The 19462-nt window shown below is 38.2% G+C and overlaps 2 protein-coding genes across 4 annotated transcripts; both read right to left on the bottom strand.

Annotated features, from left to right (window-relative positions):
• Positions 1 to 699: 699 nt before the first annotated feature.
• On the bottom strand, positions 700 to 4263 carry LOC104093361 (universal stress protein PHOS34-like). 2 transcript variants are annotated; one of them, XM_009599090.4, is made up of 3 exons: positions 3409 to 4263; positions 2725 to 2813; positions 700 to 979 (listed from the first exon to the last, which is right to left on the bottom strand). In XM_009599090.4, exons 1-2 carry the CDS (start codon positions 4124 to 4126, stop codon positions 2770 to 2772), a joined length of 762 nt encoding a protein of 253 aa, XP_009597385.1. In that variant the 5' UTR covers positions 4127 to 4263; the 3' UTR covers positions 700 to 979; positions 2725 to 2769. The 2 variants fall into 2 exon arrangements, with proteins under 2 accessions (XP_009597385.1, XP_009597384.1); XM_009599089.4 differs by having other exon boundaries at positions 2725 to 2816; positions 3409 to 4253.
• Positions 4264 to 9191: 4928 nt separating this feature from the next.
• On the bottom strand, positions 9192 to 15812 carry LOC104093360 (uncharacterized). Of its 2 annotated transcripts, none has more exons than XM_009599087.3 (5): positions 15624 to 15812; positions 12743 to 14099; positions 11515 to 11784; positions 10604 to 10759; positions 9192 to 9772 (listed from the first exon to the last, which is right to left on the bottom strand). In XM_009599087.3, the coding sequence occupies exons 1-5, from the start codon at positions 15635 to 15637 to the stop codon at positions 9653 to 9655; spliced, it is 1917 nt and encodes a 638-aa protein (XP_009597382.1). In that variant the 5' UTR covers positions 15638 to 15812; the 3' UTR covers positions 9192 to 9652. The 2 variants fall into 2 exon arrangements, with proteins under 2 accessions (XP_009597382.1, XP_009597383.1); XM_009599088.3 differs by having other exon boundaries at positions 12743 to 14093.
• Between the last annotated feature and the right edge of the window lie 3650 nt (positions 15813 to 19462).

Genomic DNA, 19462 nt, shown 5'->3' with positions numbered 1-19462 from the left:
AGGACTTCATTTAGTTATGTTAGCCCCTTGTATCTGAATAAAGGAAGTATCAAATCACTCATTCTTATACATTACCAACAAACAAAAGAAATAACACATAAATCATCTCACAAGCCAAAAGATATTCAGCTTTATCATCTTATATGACTCGGATTGTGATTGTCACATGGCAAATTCATGCCTATCTTCTCAAACATCAAGTTTCCATGATTTCATCTAAGCTTAAATTCTACCAAATCACATGGCAAATTCAAGCGTAACTGGTAAAGTTGTTGCCATATAACCGTGGAAACAACCTCTTGCAGAAGTGCAAGATAAGGCTGCGTATAATAGACCCTTATGGTCCGGCCTTTTCCCAGACCCCGCATAGCAAAAGCTTAATGCACCGGGCTGCCCTTTTTTTGTTACCATCCCTAAGGGGCAAGATATGCATTGCCTTCATAAACCACGAAAAGGGACAATAGTAGCAATTGTTCTAGGCAACATCCAAATGCAGAGATCGTCTAGACATATTAACCCATCGCAACCCAGAAAACATGAAATTGATGACAAATGATTTCTCATCCAGGCTTATCAGTATTTACTAGTCATCATAGTAGATATAAGTAAGTGGAACTAACATTAGACTACATCAATACGAACAGGAAATTTCTAACGCATATCCAACTAAGCTTGAGGATGTGAACAGGAGCATAAGTCTTAAAAGTTAAAAGAGTTTAGATTGCACCGGAAAGATCATTAGTGACAAAAAGGCACAAATTAAGTGAAACCGTACGAAGCCAGCAATCTCAAGAGAAGAACACGACAACATCATCTAGCCAACTGTGACAAGGTGAAGATGAGAGAGAGGAGCAACCACAATTCAGTTACAGAAGATGACTCCAGAGTCCAGTATAACACAAAAGATCAAGTGGTTCTCACACAGTCGCTCAAATTTTGTGCAGCAAAAGGAGTGATCACCGCAACTTCCGCTAGGAATCTGTCAACCAAAGAAGCAGGTATATCAAAGTCTTATCAAACAAACAGAAAACTATCAGTAATCATAGAGTCAATAGAAAACAAACTAGGTGATGAAAAAGCTTCTAAGATTATTCTGCACATCAGAGTGCAAATATCAATTGCATAAAAAATATAAGGGCATACAAGAACTTGGTTCGACTGGTTTGCAACTCTCTGCATGGCAATCTGCACAGACCAAACACCTGTCCTCGATACTAAGCAGGGTGTTACACTTACCAGAAAAATCAATGTCAAAGATACGTTTCTAAACAGTCGAGCTAAGTGAACGCATCCCTTTCCCTAAATGTTAAAATATGGATACAATAGTGACTCTAAGTTGTATGTACATGTTAAAGCAGGTGAAATAAGTTTCTTTTTGCTATAATGAAGGGAGGCACAAATGCTTCTTATCACTTGCGTTTCAAAGTTCATTTTTTATGTTTCCGCAGTCATAACTGTTTTTAGGAAAAGTTCACTGAAAGAAAAACTTCTATTGTTACCGATCAGAAAAAGATTCTATTTTTTCTCTGAAACACAAGGTATGCAATTCTATTTTCAGGAAGGCAAAAGGAGGTTATCCAATATTTTGAAGAAACTGTCATTTTTCTAACTAAACCACGAAGAGACTAGCAATCATCAATTAACAGACTATTAAACAATTTGGATGCATATTGCTCGGGACCTCTAACTCATAGATATGATGGATAATGCATGAACCTCCTACAAGAGCAGAACAAATGGCATGAAAATTGTCAAAAGGTGATTTTTCTTCAGGGAAGAAAAGTGGTTCCTCATTCTCGCAAAGAATATTATGAGTGGACCAATCACTGAAAATACCAGACAGAAAAAGAAATAAAATGCCATGTTGCATCCCACTTGTATTCTCCTCCCAACATCTTTCGCAATGTGTCCTTAAATAAAGCACAGTGGAGAGAAATGATTCATCTATGTAATCTTTAGTGGCGTGACAAAGTTGATTTGACATCACCCACAACTCTACTAATTCAAATATAGAGGCCATGCAAACAAGTGTCTGCTCTTCATAAACATTAAACCACAATCCATAAGACAAATCAAGCTTAGGCAAACACTACAAATATTCAATAAGGTCTAGAGTTCAAATATTGGAAAGTCAAATCAAATTGACTCTAGGATAAACCGGCGTCTCCTTTGACAAAGTTGTTATTTCAACATCACACCTGCTTTATTTTTCCCCGGCTTTCACAACCAAAGGCAGTTATCACAAAATTACATCTTCCTCAAATCTGTTATGGAATTCATGTTTACATTTTTCATCCATTAACCCGAGGAAGAACTAGGCTTATTGGAGGTAAAAGTGCGGAGTACACAACTCAGTCCTAGCAAATCCTTTCATTTAAATGTTAAGCCCAAAAGCAGCCTGTAGGGGTGCCAAATTAAATTACATACACTAAGTTTACTTTCTAACAAGGAAGCAACAATAATCTGAATTCATCTTATTTAAAGTCCTCTCACAAACTTCATTAAAGAGTCGAAACTTAACAAGAATCCTATTGCTCTCATACAGTGGGAGATAGCTCGCACAAATGAATCATGCCCTAAATTCTACTCCTAGGCAGTGCAAGTACAATTTGTAAGTTATGCGAGCAACAAAAGTACAACGTTTCATAATCTAAAGTAATGGAATTTAAAATGAAAGAAGAGAAGCGATATTCATTGTGAAAATAAAAGTAACAAGCAATGTACCTTTCGCTTATCGTCTCTTCAAAGGACTTCTTAAACAACCTTAAGTTATTTATCCGTTTTCGAGCCTTTTCCTATCGCTGGCTGCAATCCTGCTTCATGGAGTTAAACAATTTAAAACAGAGTACCCTCAGGATTCAGCACACATGAGTGAGCATTGTAATAATAAGTTTTATTGAGGATTCTTTTGTCCAAGTTCTCATTTTAGCTTTAGACATTTGTTTCATTTTTTTCCAAAACAATGCTCACATATTGTTACCTTTAAAGCCCGTGTTCTTACATATTGCTGCCAAACATATAGTCGTTATAAAAAATTAAAGGTTTCTCACACTTTGCGTGACAAAATCATATGCAAACACTGTAAAGAGCATTGCGTTTCTTGAATGCAGCTATTTTGGGGCGTAATCCACCCAGTTTTCCTCTCTATCAATTTATTTGCTATAAAACACCACCAACTGTCAGAATTGGCAGCAGTATGCCAAATTAAATTTTACGTTATAAAATATGAAAGATCTTTCATTTCAATGAGGAAACGCACAAACTGATAACCAGTAGCAGAAGTTGCATAAATTTACATCAACACAAAATCCACTTTCCTCTTTCATGCAAAGATTTATAACTAACTGAAAGACTATTAGTATAAGGATCTACGAACCAACAGTTACAACAGTTTTTTTCGCAACTTACCTCGGCGATCATCAGAAGCATCATGATACTCGGTTTCCTCCTCATTTTCTTTTACCGCAGACGCCACAGAAACTAGCTGCTTACGAGCAGCATTCCCTCCATCCTTCTCATCAGGATACCTCACAACCACAACAGGGCAAACACAATGCCTAACACAGTAATCACTAACACTTCCAAGCCTCCCATCATTTCCTCTCTTCGTCGCCCCAAATCCTCGACTACCCATAATAACCGCACTCAATCCTAGCCTCTCAACCTCAAGACAAAGCCTCTCTTTCATATCATGATCTTTCACAATATGAATTTTGTACGGAATTTGTGCATCAACAAGCGGCTGAGCCAAAGCAGAAGATTTAGTGGCAGTAAAATTATCGAAATCATCTTCAAGCTTCCGGTGAGACTCTTCGTTATCGGGATCGATAATGGAGAGATCAACAGAACCCCAATCAGCACCGTAGAGGACGGAGGTAGGGCGGACGTGAAGAAGGATAACGGCGTCACCAGGACGGAGGTAGTGGTGGACGGCCCATTTAACGGCGAAGGCGGATTCGTCACTGAGATCAACGGCGATTCCGATTTTGCGTTGTGCACCGGCGGTGGGGGTCTCTGTGGCGGATGGAGTGGTGGGCGGTGGAAAACGCGGCGATGAACATTTCACCTTGATGTTCGCGAGGTTTGGGATGTCGGAATCCGCCATGTGCGGTGGTTGTTTCTGCATTTCAAAGCTAGGGTTAGGGTTTTAAATCACAATTGAGTTAACTTTTTTTCCTTTCTGGTTTCGTTGACTGCTTTGTGCTAGTGTCTGCCTTCGATGACGGTGATAACTAACAAATAAAAACAAGAAACAAACACTTTTGTTTTTTGACGGCTTATGATCCGTTTAAAATTTTGTAAGTCCATAGTAACTAATATTTTATGGTATTTCGGACTTATGTAATACCAATTTATGATTAATATTTATTTTTTTGTTTGTATTAGTATATGGTGATTTTGTAATAAAAAAATTGACGGGCTTCGATTGGTCTGAAATATCGTAGGTCTATAAGAAACGACCTAGTGACCAATACTCATTGTTTCGTCATGATTATCGGGTTCATTTTATAGCATTTCATGGCCATGCAATACTAATTTAGGATTACATCAACTTTGCTTGTGTATTAGTAGTACATGCTAATTTTATAGAATTTTTTTAACGGACTTCGATTGGCCTGAATTTTCGTAGGTCCATATGAAATGGTCTAGTGACCAATATTCATTGCTTCACTCTGGCTTTCGGGTTCATTTTTGGTATTTCATGGTCATGCAACACGAGTTTGTGATTATATCCATTTTTTCGTGTATATTAGTATATACTGATTTTGTAGATTTTTTTGACAAACTCCGATTGGCCTGAAATTTAGTAGGTCTATAGGAAACGGCCTAGTGATCAATACTCATTGCTTCGCCATAACTTTCAGATTCTTTTTATGGCGTTCATGGTCATGCAACACGAGTATGTAATTATGTTCATTTTTTCGTGTGTATTAGTCGTGATGATCTTGTAGCATTTTTTTGACAAAATTCGATTGACTTGAAATTTCGTATGCCAATAGGAAACAGTCCTAGTGACCAACGCTCATCGTTACGCTATGACTTTCAGGTACATTTTATGGCGTTTCAGGTCATGCAACATGAATTACTGATTATGTCCACTTTTTTGTGTGTATTAGTACATGCTAATTTTGTATAATTTTTTTACGGACTCCGATTGGGATGAAATTTCATAGGTCTATAGGAAATGGCCTAGTGACCAATATTCATTGATTCGCCATGACTTTAGGGTTAATTTTTTGGGGTTTGGGGGTCATGCAACACGAACTTGTGATTATATCCATTTTTTCGTGTATATTTATACATGCCAATTTTGTAGAATTTTTTTGATGGACTCCGATTGGCCTGAAATATCGTAGGTCCATAGGAAACGGCCTAGAGACCAATACTCATCGTTTCTCCATGATTTTGGGTTTATTGATTGGTATTTTAGGGTCATGCAATACAAATTTATAATTATATCCACTTTTCGTGGCCTGAATTTTTGTAGGTTCATAGGAAACGACCTAGTGACCAATACTCAATGCTTTGTCATGACTTTCAGGCTTATTTTATGGCGTTTCATGGTCATGCAACACAAATTTATGATTATATCCACTTTTTCGTGTGTATTAGTACATACTGATTTTGTAGAATTTTTTTGATGGACTCTAATTGGCCTGAAATTTCATAGGTCCATAGGAAATAATCATAGTGATCAATACTCATTATTTCAGCATATATTTTTAGGTTCATTTTATGGTATTTCTTGGTCATATGTAGACGATTAAAATTTTATTAAATTCAAATCCATAAAGGATTTGGATTTTACCACAAATTAAATATATATTAGTCCAAATAATATTATGACCTAGTATAATTGGGTCAATTTTTTAAATTCAGTTAAATTAATTTGAATAAAGGTCCATTATATTAGTGGGCTAGCCTCCCAAATTGGTTTTGTATCAAATAAATCGACCTAATATGAGCCCCAAGCCCAATGGCCCGTGAGTCTTTTCTTGGAGGCTACTCCACCTCACGCCTATATAACTGGGTTACATTTTTCATTGTCAGGAGGAAAATATCACAATGTCAGAAATATATCAAGCAAGCAGAAGGAAGGTTATAGAAGCTACGAAGAACGGCATCAAGGTATCCCTCTATATCTGTAATCTTTATCTGCGGTCAAATCCCATAAGCGGACTCAAATTCTAGGCGACCAGCTTCAAGTCTCCCGTTCGTGATAACTTAACATCAAATTCTAGTTCATTACGATCTTCAGATTGTTCGCAAACACACCACAAGTCCAAAATCCATCAAGTTGAAGATCAAGCTCTCGGGTTCTTGAACCATCATTCGTGAGGAGAATAATCAAAGAACTACATCTCTTTAGATTTGAGATATTCTAGAGATTGTAATCCCCTCACTTGAAATCGAATATCATATTTGTCACTATATTTCTTGTCTTGATTATTATTTTTCAAAAACAAAGTTTAGTTGTTACAAATTCTGGCACGCCCAATGGGACCAACTCTACCTTTCATCTCTTCTTTGCCATCTTTATGAATTCGGGCGACGGGCTCCTAATCTCCTAAAATTTTGTGAACTCGTCAGAAATTATCTAATGATCAATAGTCATTATTTTTTTATGACCATCACTCATTTTTTGGCATCTTAGGGCCATAAAACAGGATTTCAGGATGATATTTAATTTTTCGTGTGCTATTGTCCATGCCATCTTCATAAATTCGGGCAACATACTCTGAATAGCCTAAAATTATAGGGACCCATAAAAAATGACCTAATGAACCATAGTCATTGCCTCTCCATGATTGTCCCTTATTTTTTGGCATTTTAGGGCCATAAAATAGATATTTATGATGATTTTTCAATTTTTCGTGTGTTAATGTCAACGTCATATTCATGAATTTGGGCAAAGGGCTCTGGATCGCATAAAATTTTGTGGGTCCATCAGAAACGACCTAATGAACAATAGTAATTATTTCCCATGACCATTTGCTCATTTTTTGGTATTTAGGGTCATAAAACAGGAATTCAGGATGATTTTTAATTTTTCATGTGCTAATGTTCACGCCATCTTCATGAATTCGGACGACGAGCTCCGAATCACCAAAAATTTTGTGGACTCATCACAAACAACCTAATAAATAATAGACATTGCTTCGCCATAACTGTCCCTCGTTCTTTAGCATTTTAGGGCTATAAAACATAAATTCAAGACGTTTTTCAATTTTTTGTATGCTAATGTCCACAAAATCTTCATGAATTCAGTCTACAGGCTCAGAATCACCTAAAATTTTGTGGGCCCATCAGAAATGACATAATGAACAATAGTCATTGTTTCGCCATGGTTGTTCCTCTTTTTTGGCATTTTAATGCCATAAAACATGAATTCAAGATGATTTTTAATTTTTCGTGTGCTAATGTCCACGCCATCTTCATGAATTTGGACGACGGGCTCCGAATCGCCTAAAATTTTATTGGCCCATCAGAAACGATATAATGAACAATAATCATTGCTTCGCCATGATCGTTTCTCGTTTTTTAGCTTATTGAAACACACTTCTTTTTATAACCCATATTTGAATATCTTTTTAGATATATTTTGACCATTTTTTCAAATCAGAAATATCCTAAAAGTTTGAAACTTTGTGCATAGTTTTATAAATTATTGAAGGTTTTTCTAAAATGGTTTTTGAAAACTGAGCAAGCTGAAGAGGTTCTTAAAATAGAGAAGTTAGATGTACAAGGAGGAGGAAGGAGGCAACGGGGGAAGAAGTGGAGTGATGAGTTGGTAGTTTGCCAACTTATTTCTTCTCTTTACTTAGATTTTTGTTGTGATTATTGACTTCAAACACCACAACTAAGGTCAAGATTGTTACATATATATGCACGAGTTAAGTTTCAAATTAAATTTAACAAAAACACTGACTTTTTTTCAGCTGTCCAAGTTTTGGTGGACAGAGTTATTCGATATATGTGCCGGTAAAAGATAGTAAGTATCCTGCTAACAGGTACATGCAAATTGACCCGGACACCACAGTTATAAAAAAAAATAATTAAGGATATTCAACATTTATATATGTACAAAAAAAAAAATCCTATTTGCGCAGTATAATTTTTTTGCTGAAGGAGATTCATGAACTTTGCAATAGGTAACTCCACCCTCTGCAGAACTAGATCAGGTCAAACCCGAATATGTCTAAATCCCAAACTAGTCTATGATTTGTTTCATTACAATATTCAATTACTCAACTATCTTCCCTTTCACTTTCTTGTATCCAGAATCTATTATCCTTTCCTAGTTGAAAATCTTCAAGATTGTGTGCTGCGAAGTAGAATGCAGTACAAAGTTTAGTACAATAGAGAACTGGTAGTACGAGGTCATATTGTTGTTCAAAATGTACTACTTGAAAGCTCTCATGTACTATCGATGATTCAATTCCTATATTAACGAACTAATGAAAATAAGTCATACAGAAAGTTAGGAAGGAGTAGAGATGCAGAACACTTAGAAATATGATTGAGTGCAGCGTTGATGAAAATGTCGAGTTTCTGCCGATCCTGATGCTGCATTATTATTCAGTTGAGACAGTTTTCATCTACGTTGTACTCAATCATGTTTCAGTGCTCTGAAGAGATAGTTTACCCTAATACAGTCCCACAATCTTCTGTTGTCTACCTCATAAGTTCAGACCTCGAGTTTAACATCTTTTTCTGTAGGGTTAGCAACTCATGGTTCAAAACTCGATGGATAATATGAACCCACATATCTATCCTTCTCAAGTTGAATACAAGACTTTTGTTTGAGGAAGAATTTGAACCTGTAACGTGCACCAAACCCACACATTATGTGTTGCACCTCGAGTCTGCTATTTCATGCCCAATCCTCTCCAATGACAAATTAACCATTACCCACGATCAGACGACAAACAAAGGTTCATGGCCATGTTAAAACACTTCAGAAGGATCTTCCCCATGTTGCACAGTTGAATGTTCATAAAACTACTCATCAACTAGTCAAGCAATATACCAAATTATATTGAATATAATGTCCTCAAGGGATACAATATTACCCATAAGAGGAGGCATTACTCATTACACATCAGAAGGATCTTCCCCATGTTGCATAGCTGAACAGTTCATAAAACTACTCCTCAACTAGTTGAATATAAGTTCCATAAGAGACAAGATTACCCGTAAGAGAAGGTATTAACCATTGCAAATAGTATCAAAAGAAGAGTTGAGATTTGTCGCAGAATCTTCAGATCGCTATGAAAGTACTTACTACACAACCATTGGGGAAGTAAAAGTTGGATTACAAAATTTCCCTCACATTTCCACGGGTTTGATCACGGAATTGGATGCATCAGCCTACCGTGAGACATACGGCGTCAATCCCAGAACTCTCTCATCAATACATTCTTGATATTTATTATCTCACACAGTGATCAAGAATAAGAAACAATAACACGAATTCAAGGTTAGAGCTAAACTAATCGCAATTTTTTTTAAAGGCATTTCATCCTTATTCTCTTAGAATACCAGATGTTGTGTATATTATCTTTCCTTTACGAGATATTACTCCATCAAAATTGTGGAATCGTTTCCCCTACGTTGGGGTCGGGAGCAGAAGCAAGCAAATGAGACTTTTTTAAGGGGCCATCAGTCCTCCAATTGTGTGAAAGAGAGACTCCGCCCAGTCTTCTTTGAAAAGCAACTTTTGCAATGTCTGCAGCACATCGTATTCCGGATCCAGTTTTCGCTGCCATCCCTGTAGGAAGATAGACAAGCATAATGTAATACATTCCAACAAGTAATAGACATACTATGCTAAGCTTTTCCTTCTATTGGTATCTAGAAGAAAAATAGAGGGAAAAAAGAAATTATATGGCACAAGGCATGGAAAGAAAAGCATCTAGGAAGAAAAGCAGATAAGTTAAAGAAGACGAGATTAAAGATAACAGATAGAAACTAAATTATTTTTTGGAAACCATCATTCATGCTCAGCGGCTTTCTCTTCACAAAATATGCACTTATGTTGTAATTACAACAATTCCAAGAGCCTATATGAACCCAGCTCAATAACCACAAGTTGTACAATACTCTTTATCCTAAAGCATCTTACAAGGTTGGGCTTATCATAATAAAGATGTAGTATGGCACAATTACTCCTTTTTTTCTTTAATGGTGGTGTCCGGACTAGCTGCAGGCACCTCAACTAATTCCATCGGGTACCTACTACCTCCCACCAGCACAGGTACTGGGTGACTTTGTCCACCAAGGCTTAAATAGATGGAAAGAAATAACCTAATTTTTTGTCTCCACTGAGATTTGAACCCCAGAGTCATGGTTCTCCACCCTTTGGTGCAATATGGTACAATTACTTTTGCTAGCTTTTTTGATAATTGAATGTCAATAATCGTGTTGTGCAGATGTTTGAGCAATTCATACTTGAGAACCATAGATGCTGACTTCCCCAACACACATAGCAGATAATAAGAACCATAAAAAAAAGGATAAATTAACTTAAGAATATAGCAGACGAGTCTACGCTGTGCAGAGTTATCAGAGGGTAAAAACATCCAATAAGGCCATAAGGTACCTCCAACACCAAAGTAGTCACAATCACAGTGCAAATGTTGCCATCAATATTCACCCGATGACGTCTAACTTGCTCAAGCAATTGTTGCATGCAATCCGCCGGATGAATGCCACCCCCTTCAGGTGTTCTCCAAAAGTCAAAAGTTCCCTCCACTTCCTATTACCAAAGTGTACATTCTTTTGTTATTCAACAAGGACATGAATCTACAAAAATTGGGGGGTTTCGACATAATTCACTAAGGAGACTACAACAATGTGTATTACTTGTATTCATCAGACAGAAATAGGTGAGACAAAAGGTATTTAAAATCGATTCTCATATTTCACACAAGCAACTCATAAGAAAACATCATAAAGCAGTTTCACATGGGATATCTTTTGATTGTGCATCTCCTTTCTCCTTTTAAGGATACTTCCAATAAAAAAAAAATTTGAAACAGCAACAACAGCAGCAAACCCAGTGAGTTCCCACAAGTGGGGTCTAGGGAGGGTAGTGTATATGCAAAATAAATAACAAATTGGCATATACACATGCTGCATCAAAAAATTTGTCCATACATCGATGATGTGGTAGCACCATCCCGTATAAGGAAGACAAACTTTTAGAAGAACGAACCAATTTGTAAGTTTATTTAACATACTGATGTATGGCCCTAAGATAAGATGAGAGGGAGTTTTTGCTTTTTAATTCTTTCCTTTATTATCCCCGAAAGACTCATAATGTACTATATGCACTGTGCTTGAACTAAAGTTAAACCAAAATGCAAGATGCGAATTAATACGTCTATTTAGCTTTTCCTTCTTGGACATTGAATTGACTCCTGAGAATCTAGCGACCAATAGTCTGCCACACTCTACAGTTTTGAGCTTCATCATTCTTTGACAACAATTATTAGAAGGCTAGGAAAGCACCTTGATGAATTCCTCTGGGTTCGGACAGCTCTGTTGTTTAGATAGTCCAAGAGTACATTCTGCGGCAGAGCGACCATCTCGAAGTGCCACAGCCTTAAAGAACTCCAGCAGAAGGAGTCGATCCTTATTAGATAGCTCAGCAGTCATACCCACATCTAGGAAGACCACATGAGGCCTCGATTTGAAAAGTCCTTTACCTGAACCTCTGTCTTGCGGTGTTCTAACAAGAATGTTCCCAGGATGCATGTCTGCATGTATGAAATTGTCCACCTGGAATTAAAGAGTATAGTATCAAAAAAGAGCGCAGAAATAAATTTAGTGACTATGTTGCAGAAATAAAGAACTGCAAGATCCCAATGGAATAGCATTTCCCCCTCACCCTAACGAAAAGGAGAAAAGAATAAACAATCTCAACTTGAAGACTAGTTCGACAGCTTACAGACTTCTTACTCAAAAATAGAAGAAAAGAACGAAACAGCCAATACAGACTTGTTCAAATAAAGGAAGTTCTCCACTTTTTCTGAAAAACTGCCTTCAGCAATCTACTAGGCCAACATGTTTGATAACCTTGGTCACTAATAGTGAGCACCCTCCACTTCCAACCAAGAGGTTGTGAGTTCGAGTCACCCCAAGAGCAAGGTGGAGAGTTCTTGGAGGGAGGGAGCCGAGGGTTTATCGGAAACAGCCTCTCTACCCAAGGGTAGGGGTAAGGTCTGCGTACAAACTACCCTCCCCAGACCCCACTAGTGGGATTATACTGGGTTGTAGTTGTTGTTGTTGGTGGTCACTAACCCGGAGTGTTTTATGCATTATTACCATTGCAGAAACTCGAGTTGCAACATGCAAAGGTGATTTAGGTATTTATTTTTTTATCAGAAGTTGATTTAGGTATTTATTAATGCAATTCAGAGATAATGCTCAGAAATCCTACATGATGGCCTGATAAAGCAACCCTTTTTTTCCTTATTGGTATGTTAAACCCCAACCCCAACTAATGCCCTTGCACGGGAGTCGACTATGGTCCCTCTATCACCGAACTTCAATATTGGAGGTGAATGGTTCTTAAAATTAGGATATCCTCCCTTGTCTTAGGAACCCATTTTTACTCATGTACTTAAGTAGTTACTTTCAGTTGAAGTTTCTATTGTCATATTCCTTCTTGTATTACTTGTGGTGATGATAACCAAGCTTTGACTTTTCCGGAACGGCTAAAATTACACAGACATACCAACATCATCTTTAGTAGTGCATGAGTCCCAATGTGCGCAAGGGCACTTCTGACACTCTCACGTCCGTCGAGCTCTTTAATATGTTCTTCAAGCTCTTCAATGTAGCGCAAGACATTTTCACCATCTTCATAAGTTTCCACTAAAACTGCTGGATGCACCAAAGGATATAGAGGTCTGGGAAATGATACATCCTTCCATCTGCGGAAGTTGTATATGAACCGACTTAAGTTAGCTGCTTCCCTAGAAAGATCAACCTGAGACATCATAAAGACCGCAAACTGCTGTATGCTTTCATCCAGTCTTAACCACTTCAAAGTCGGGAAGACTTTTGAAACTTTTGCAAACAAGTTAATTAATACGAAATCCCTCCTAATAGATTCACCAACGCCTGGGTGCCTAACTTTGACGGCCACACGAATGGGTTTAACCCGTTGTCTAGGATATCGAAATCTCAAGGTAGCCCGATGAATTTGAGCAATACTACCAGATGCGACAGGCTCCTCCTCAAAATTTTCGAATATTTCAGGCAGCTTGCGTCCGAACGCCTTTTCGATGCTTCTTTTTGTGTACGCATAGCTATGTGCTGGTGCCTTAGAATGGAGTTCCGCAAGTTCATTACACATATCATCTGGAAATAGATCTGGCCTTGCTGCCGCCCATTGACCCCACTTAATGAACGCTGGACCTGCCTTCTCTAGAGTTTTTCGCACAGCACGAAGCCACTTCTTCCTAAATTCAATACCAAGGGAGTCTGCAAAAGGAGCCATAAGTATACACGGGGAGAACAATAGTGTTAAGTATACAGCTCTGAAGAGCAAAATCAAGCCCTCTACAAGTAAGAAGACAACTGAAGTCAGGTAGACATGTCCATCCTTTGCATGCATGTAGAGTGATTCCGGGGATGTGAAGCCTTCTGCTTCGGCAAACACACTTCGCTTCCATGCTAGCTCTCCGATAAGGAAGGCCAAAATGCCAGGAGAAACCAGATGTGAGCGAGACAAAGCAAGGCTCATCATACACGTAACCCTACTTATCGGTGGCAGAATTGCTCCGCCGCTTGAATGAATTTGAAGTAGCCGTTTCCAGGCAATTCGAGCATGGTGTGACACTGTCTCACTTGTTAGGAACAAACAACTCGATTTAGAATTGTATACCTTCCATAAGGTTCCTTTTGCCTCATATAAAACGCTGGAGGTAAATCCTCTATGACAAACTCTACATTGTGAATGTAATCTGGAAAAGATGTAAGAAAATCCGGCAGGGCAAGACGTCCAAACCTCTGAGTAGCTGGCCTTTGGGCTGGCAAGAAAGGCATGAGCAACCCTTTTAGCGCTGCCCTTCACCAAAATTCTGCACCTGACAAAACAAAACACATACTATAACAGTCACACTTTTTTGATTGTTTACACTAACAGTCACACTTGGCTGAGCAAAGCTCAAATTGTTGGGGTTAAAGAAACTAATTTTGACATAATGACAAATATTTTGCTTACAATATGTTCCTAGTTGAAATCTTTTTTCACTGTTCAGTTCATGAGTTGTAGAAACTGTTTCTCCAAGGAAAAATGTTTTCTACCAAAAGAGGGAGAATAACTTCGTTACATATGGGCAGTAGTTATTTTACCTTTACAAGTACTGGATTCTTACTCTACATGACTTGCTTCATCAAACAGTTGAACACTGTTGTCAACATTTAGTATTCAAAAACATCATGAAACACTGTCGTTATTCCCTATCCTCTACCTCGTAAGATTGCCATACTTCATCTACTTTTATACCATCTAAATCCTAAGTACCTCCTACCTCCCACCAGCACAGGCAGGGCGGAGCTACAACCAATAAAGATTGTTCAACTAAACACTCTTCACCGGAAAATTATGCCATGTATTATGTATATAGGCCAAATTCTGTAGTATTTCAATATATACTAGTCGTTGAACACCCTTGACACAACTAAGCCTTCTAGAGTGGTGGTAAAGGGTAATAATTTTAAAGTGGAGTGTTCGAATCTAACACGATAAAGCCTACCGCATAATTTTTTGCTTCATTTGGTGGCAGGTTTGAAGCTCATATGCCACAGCTGCACGTGCGTTCGAATTACAGTTAAATAAAGATAGCCTCATCATCCCAACATCAATCAAAATGCTGCTGCATACATACACTTAAAAATTACAGCCATGGATTCTTTGAGGAAGTAATCCACAGTCAACATGATATTCTTCTTTAGCGAAGTCGATAGAATGATCACTAGTATTTCAGTTTATATAGTAGTCTGTATAATTTTACCCATCCAAAAAAAAAAAGTAGTCCATATAATTTCATTACTAAAGCAACACAACTAAAAATTCTGAATGCTTTTCACTGTTTGTATTTGCTAGAAACATATTGTTGAGATTGTTCATGCCAGAATCGCTAGGCTGAACAATCACTAAACCACTGATCGAAATTTTTTGTTATTTACTTTTCCAACTCTTGAACACCCTTAAAAAAAATTCTGGCTCCACCACTAAACACACAGGTACTAGACAACTCTGTTCATCAACGCTTAGGCACATGAAAAAACTAACCTAGTATTTTTGTCTCTTCTTGAAAATGTTAAGATAATTTATCCAAAAAAATTATTTCTCAAGGCAAAAACATTTTCCCATGTCAACCACAATCTAAACCTTAACGAAATAGGAGGGTCAGCGAATAACCATCCTTCGTGTTAAAACATTGCAGCTTAGGGTCCTATTAAGTACGAGCCAATTCTAGCTTAATCTAAAAATACCAAATTGTACAAATGAACAATCCTAAGCATATAAAGAGATCTAAAATTAAGGACAGGAAAACACAAAACTCGAGAAATGAAAGCAATAATAATTGGGTTAAAATACGGACCTTGATGTGGCCATTGAAAATTGGTGCTGATGAGTCTACGATGAACAGGTGATACGAATCAGTAGCCGGCATTTTTTACTTGCAGCCGAAGAATCGACGGTTCATGGCCTTCGAGTGAAGAGAACAGAAAAATCAGCTGCGAACGGTTGTTTTGGGTTCAGTGGGTCGCGGCCCCCAACTTGCTGGCCCGTTATTTTTTAAAATATAATTTTATTTTTTTTCCCTTTAAGTTCTAACCTAAAAACAAGGATAAATATTTAAAAGTTAAAAAATATCTTATTGTAAAAATTTCATTCACTAAAAGTCAAAACTCAAAATAAACTATTCAAAAGAACGTCCATGACGCTTATGGGATATCCAACAAATCATCTTTATCAAACACATTTCAATCCGTTTGTGACAAGATTGTCTTAACATCTTCACTTTTATCTACACCTACAATCCATATGCAATGTTAATTAGTTAAATATTAAGAATAATTAAATTTAAGAAACTAATAATATTCAAATTCACATAAAGAAAAATATTACCAATTCGAGTTTGGGAAAAGTCGTGCAGCCAATTTCAAGTAGTAACAAGTGTTTGGATATTTTCATGATGGATAAAATTTCTGTACTTTGTCATAACACGCCCACCAAATGTTGATTCCGATGCTACAATGGCAATAGGAATACTAAGTACATCACGCGTCATCACTGAAAGATCGGGATATTTTCTAGAATGGTCCTTCCAATACATGACAATATCCATCTCTTAAAACTTCTCAAGATCAAGCTTTGGTTCTTCAAAGTAAAAATCCAATTCTGACTTTCCATCGCTAGAGGCGGTATACTTTTTTATATTTTATATATTTTTAATAAATATTTTAATTAGGCCCACGGGCCACTAGCTTACTCGGGCCAGGCTTAAAAGCCTCGTTTTTAAATGGGCTCCAAAATTTTAGCCCAACCCTGCTAAATCACGGGCTGGGCTGGGATAGCCCGACGAGCCAAGCCCATATTGATGCCTCTTTGTAGGCGATTGTATCTATTCTTTAGTAATTTTATGAAAGACAATTTTTGCAATTCAATTTTATAGGTTCAAAAACTAAAGAACTCTATTGGTTATGTATACGGTCAAAACCGGTTTCGACCTTCGTATGATTAGTCAAGATTGGAACATAATGGACCGAAGGTCATCTTCATAATATCGAGATGAGATCTTAATCCAGGTTACCAAGCTCGAAGTTATGGGACCGATCAAGTACCGAGCTCGAAGTCACTATTGAGCTCGAGTCCAAATCGAACTATGAGGTGAATCGGTGTCATCGAGCTCAAGAGCCAGAGACCGACAAATATCAAGCCTGATTCGATATCGAGCCCCGAGTCAATATCGAGCTCTAAATCTGAAAATCAGCCAATACCAAATCCGACCAAGATCGAGCCAAGAGACAAGAACCGTTACAGCCGCACTAAAGGAGAGAATCTCTACGGAAATTAGGAAAAAACTAATCTATTATGAGATCCTCACTACGTATTTTTAATTATATCTAAAGTCCTCCACTATAACCAGGATAACTACTATTTTTGTAGGGCATCTAACATTGAAGGCATTCTTACACTCTCATATTATTCACAAGAAAACATACTGATATTGATATAGAGATTATCCTTTTTTGGGCTTAGCACATTGATTCATCTTGCTTGTTCATAAGATATTTTTCACTCAGTTTGGTTTGTATTTCATTCTTTATACAATCAATACTCAACATATTTTTCAATTTGTGCCAAGTTATACTACGTACCCTTAAAACTACGTATAAATTCAACTCTATCCATTTTTCGGGTAAACAGTTTGGTGCCCACCGTGAGGCTAAGGATAACAGTGGTTGTTTGGTACGAATCTCTACAAAACACACCATTTTACGCTTACTCTCGGAAGTATCTTTTATTTTTCACGTTAGAAACAACGATTTCTCAATTAATGGCCCTACCTATCGACAAAGAAACCGCCCTTCAAGATGAGAACAACAACTTAACCCCCGGAGGTGGAAGGCCACTTGTCGATCCCGTGGGAGCTCGGGTCGAAGAGCCAATAATTGTTAATTCACATGCGGCCATCGAGGCAAACCAACGTTTCGACCTTGAAAATAGCATTCACGGCTGAACTCGGTCTACAACTCGAAATACCCAAAATGCTGAGGAAAACGGAATCAGCTTGCGTATGATTTTTGAAATATTGCAAGCTCAACAAGTAGCAATAGCCAGTTGCAAAGCCAAACCCAGGCACCAACCAGACTCGAGCCCAGTCCACCCCAAGACGTCACCCACAAAATAGGGCCAGACATAATAAGGTCAAATGAGCAAGAATAGGGGACCAATCCCGAAATCGTTAAGATGTTCGAAGAACTAACAAAAAGAATAGAGTTAGGAGAAAGGAGGATCGAAGCAAACGACAAAAAAGTAGAAATGTATGACTCCAGGGTTGATCAGATCCCGGGGGCACCTCCGATATTGAAAGGCTTAGATTCCAAAAAAATTGTACAAAAGCCTTTCCCCCCGAGCGCGGATCCTAAACCAATCCCAAAGAAGTTTCGCATGTACGAAATTCCTAAGTATAATGGAACAACCGACCCCAACGAACATGTCACCTCTTACACATGTGCTATCAAAGGGAAAGATCTAGAGGACGATGATCGAATCTGTATTATTGAAAAGTTTCGGTGAAACCCTATCAAAGGGAGCAATGATATGGTATCATAATTTGCCATCTAACTCTATCGATTCCTTTGCTATGCTTGCAGATTCTTTCGTAAAAGCACACGTCGGAGCCATAAAGGTCGAGACAAGGAAGTCAGACTTTTTCAAGGTAAGACAGAAGGATAACGAGATGCTGAGAGAGTTCGTATCTCGTTTCCAAATGGAATGAATGGATTTACCACCAGTCACTGACGATTGGGCTGTACAAGCTTTCACTCAAGGACTGAATGAGGGGAGCTCGATGGCTTCACAACAGTTGAAACAGAACTTGATCGAGTACCCGGCTATTACTTGGGCCTATGTACACAATCGATATCAATCGAAGATTAGAGTTGAAGGCGACTAGTTGGGGTCTAGGTCCATTATTAAAAGGGATATTGACCGAGAACCGAGGTCGAACAAGGATCGATATCGACCGTATAATGGAGATCGTAGGGGTAGCGATCCTTCACATAACCCCATACGAGGCGAAAGGAGAAGTGATCGAGGCCAAAGGTCTCGGGGGCTGATGAACAGGAATGGGTTCGAGAGGCATACCGGACCTAAGGAAGCACCACGATTATCAGAGTATAACTTCAACATTGATGCATCCGCCATCGTGTCAGCTATCGGACGCATGAAAGATACTAAATGGCCTCGACCACTGCAGACCGATCCTGCCCAGAGGAATCCCAATCAAATGTGCGAATATCATGGCATGCATGGTCACAGAACGGAAGAATGCAGGCAACTGAGAGAAGAGGTGGCCCGGTTATTCAGTAAAGGGCACCTTCGAGAAATTTTAAATGACGGGGCCAAAAACCATTTCAAAGACAGGAATTTCAGTAGGAAAAATGAACAGGAAGAGACACAACACATGATCCACATGATCATCGGTGGGATCGATATCCCTCAGGGACCCTAGGGGTCGGTGCTGAAACGCACTAAGATGTCGTTTACAAGAGAGAAGCGACCTTTAACTCAGGGTTACGCACCCATAGGAACCATGTACTTTAATGATGAAGATGCAGAAGGAGTCATGCAACCTCACAACGATGCGCTGGTATTATCTGTACTTATGAATAAAACTCAAGTTAAACGTGTGTTAATTGATCCAGGTAG

This window comes from Nicotiana tomentosiformis, chromosome 8 (genome assembly GCF_000390325.3).
Source record: "Nicotiana tomentosiformis chromosome 8, ASM39032v3, whole genome shotgun sequence".
Classification (NCBI taxonomy): domain Eukaryota; kingdom Viridiplantae; phylum Streptophyta; class Magnoliopsida; order Solanales; family Solanaceae; genus Nicotiana; species Nicotiana tomentosiformis.
The sequence above is the reverse complement of the archived record's forward strand: the minus strand, read 5'-3'. Positions and strand labels throughout refer to the sequence as shown.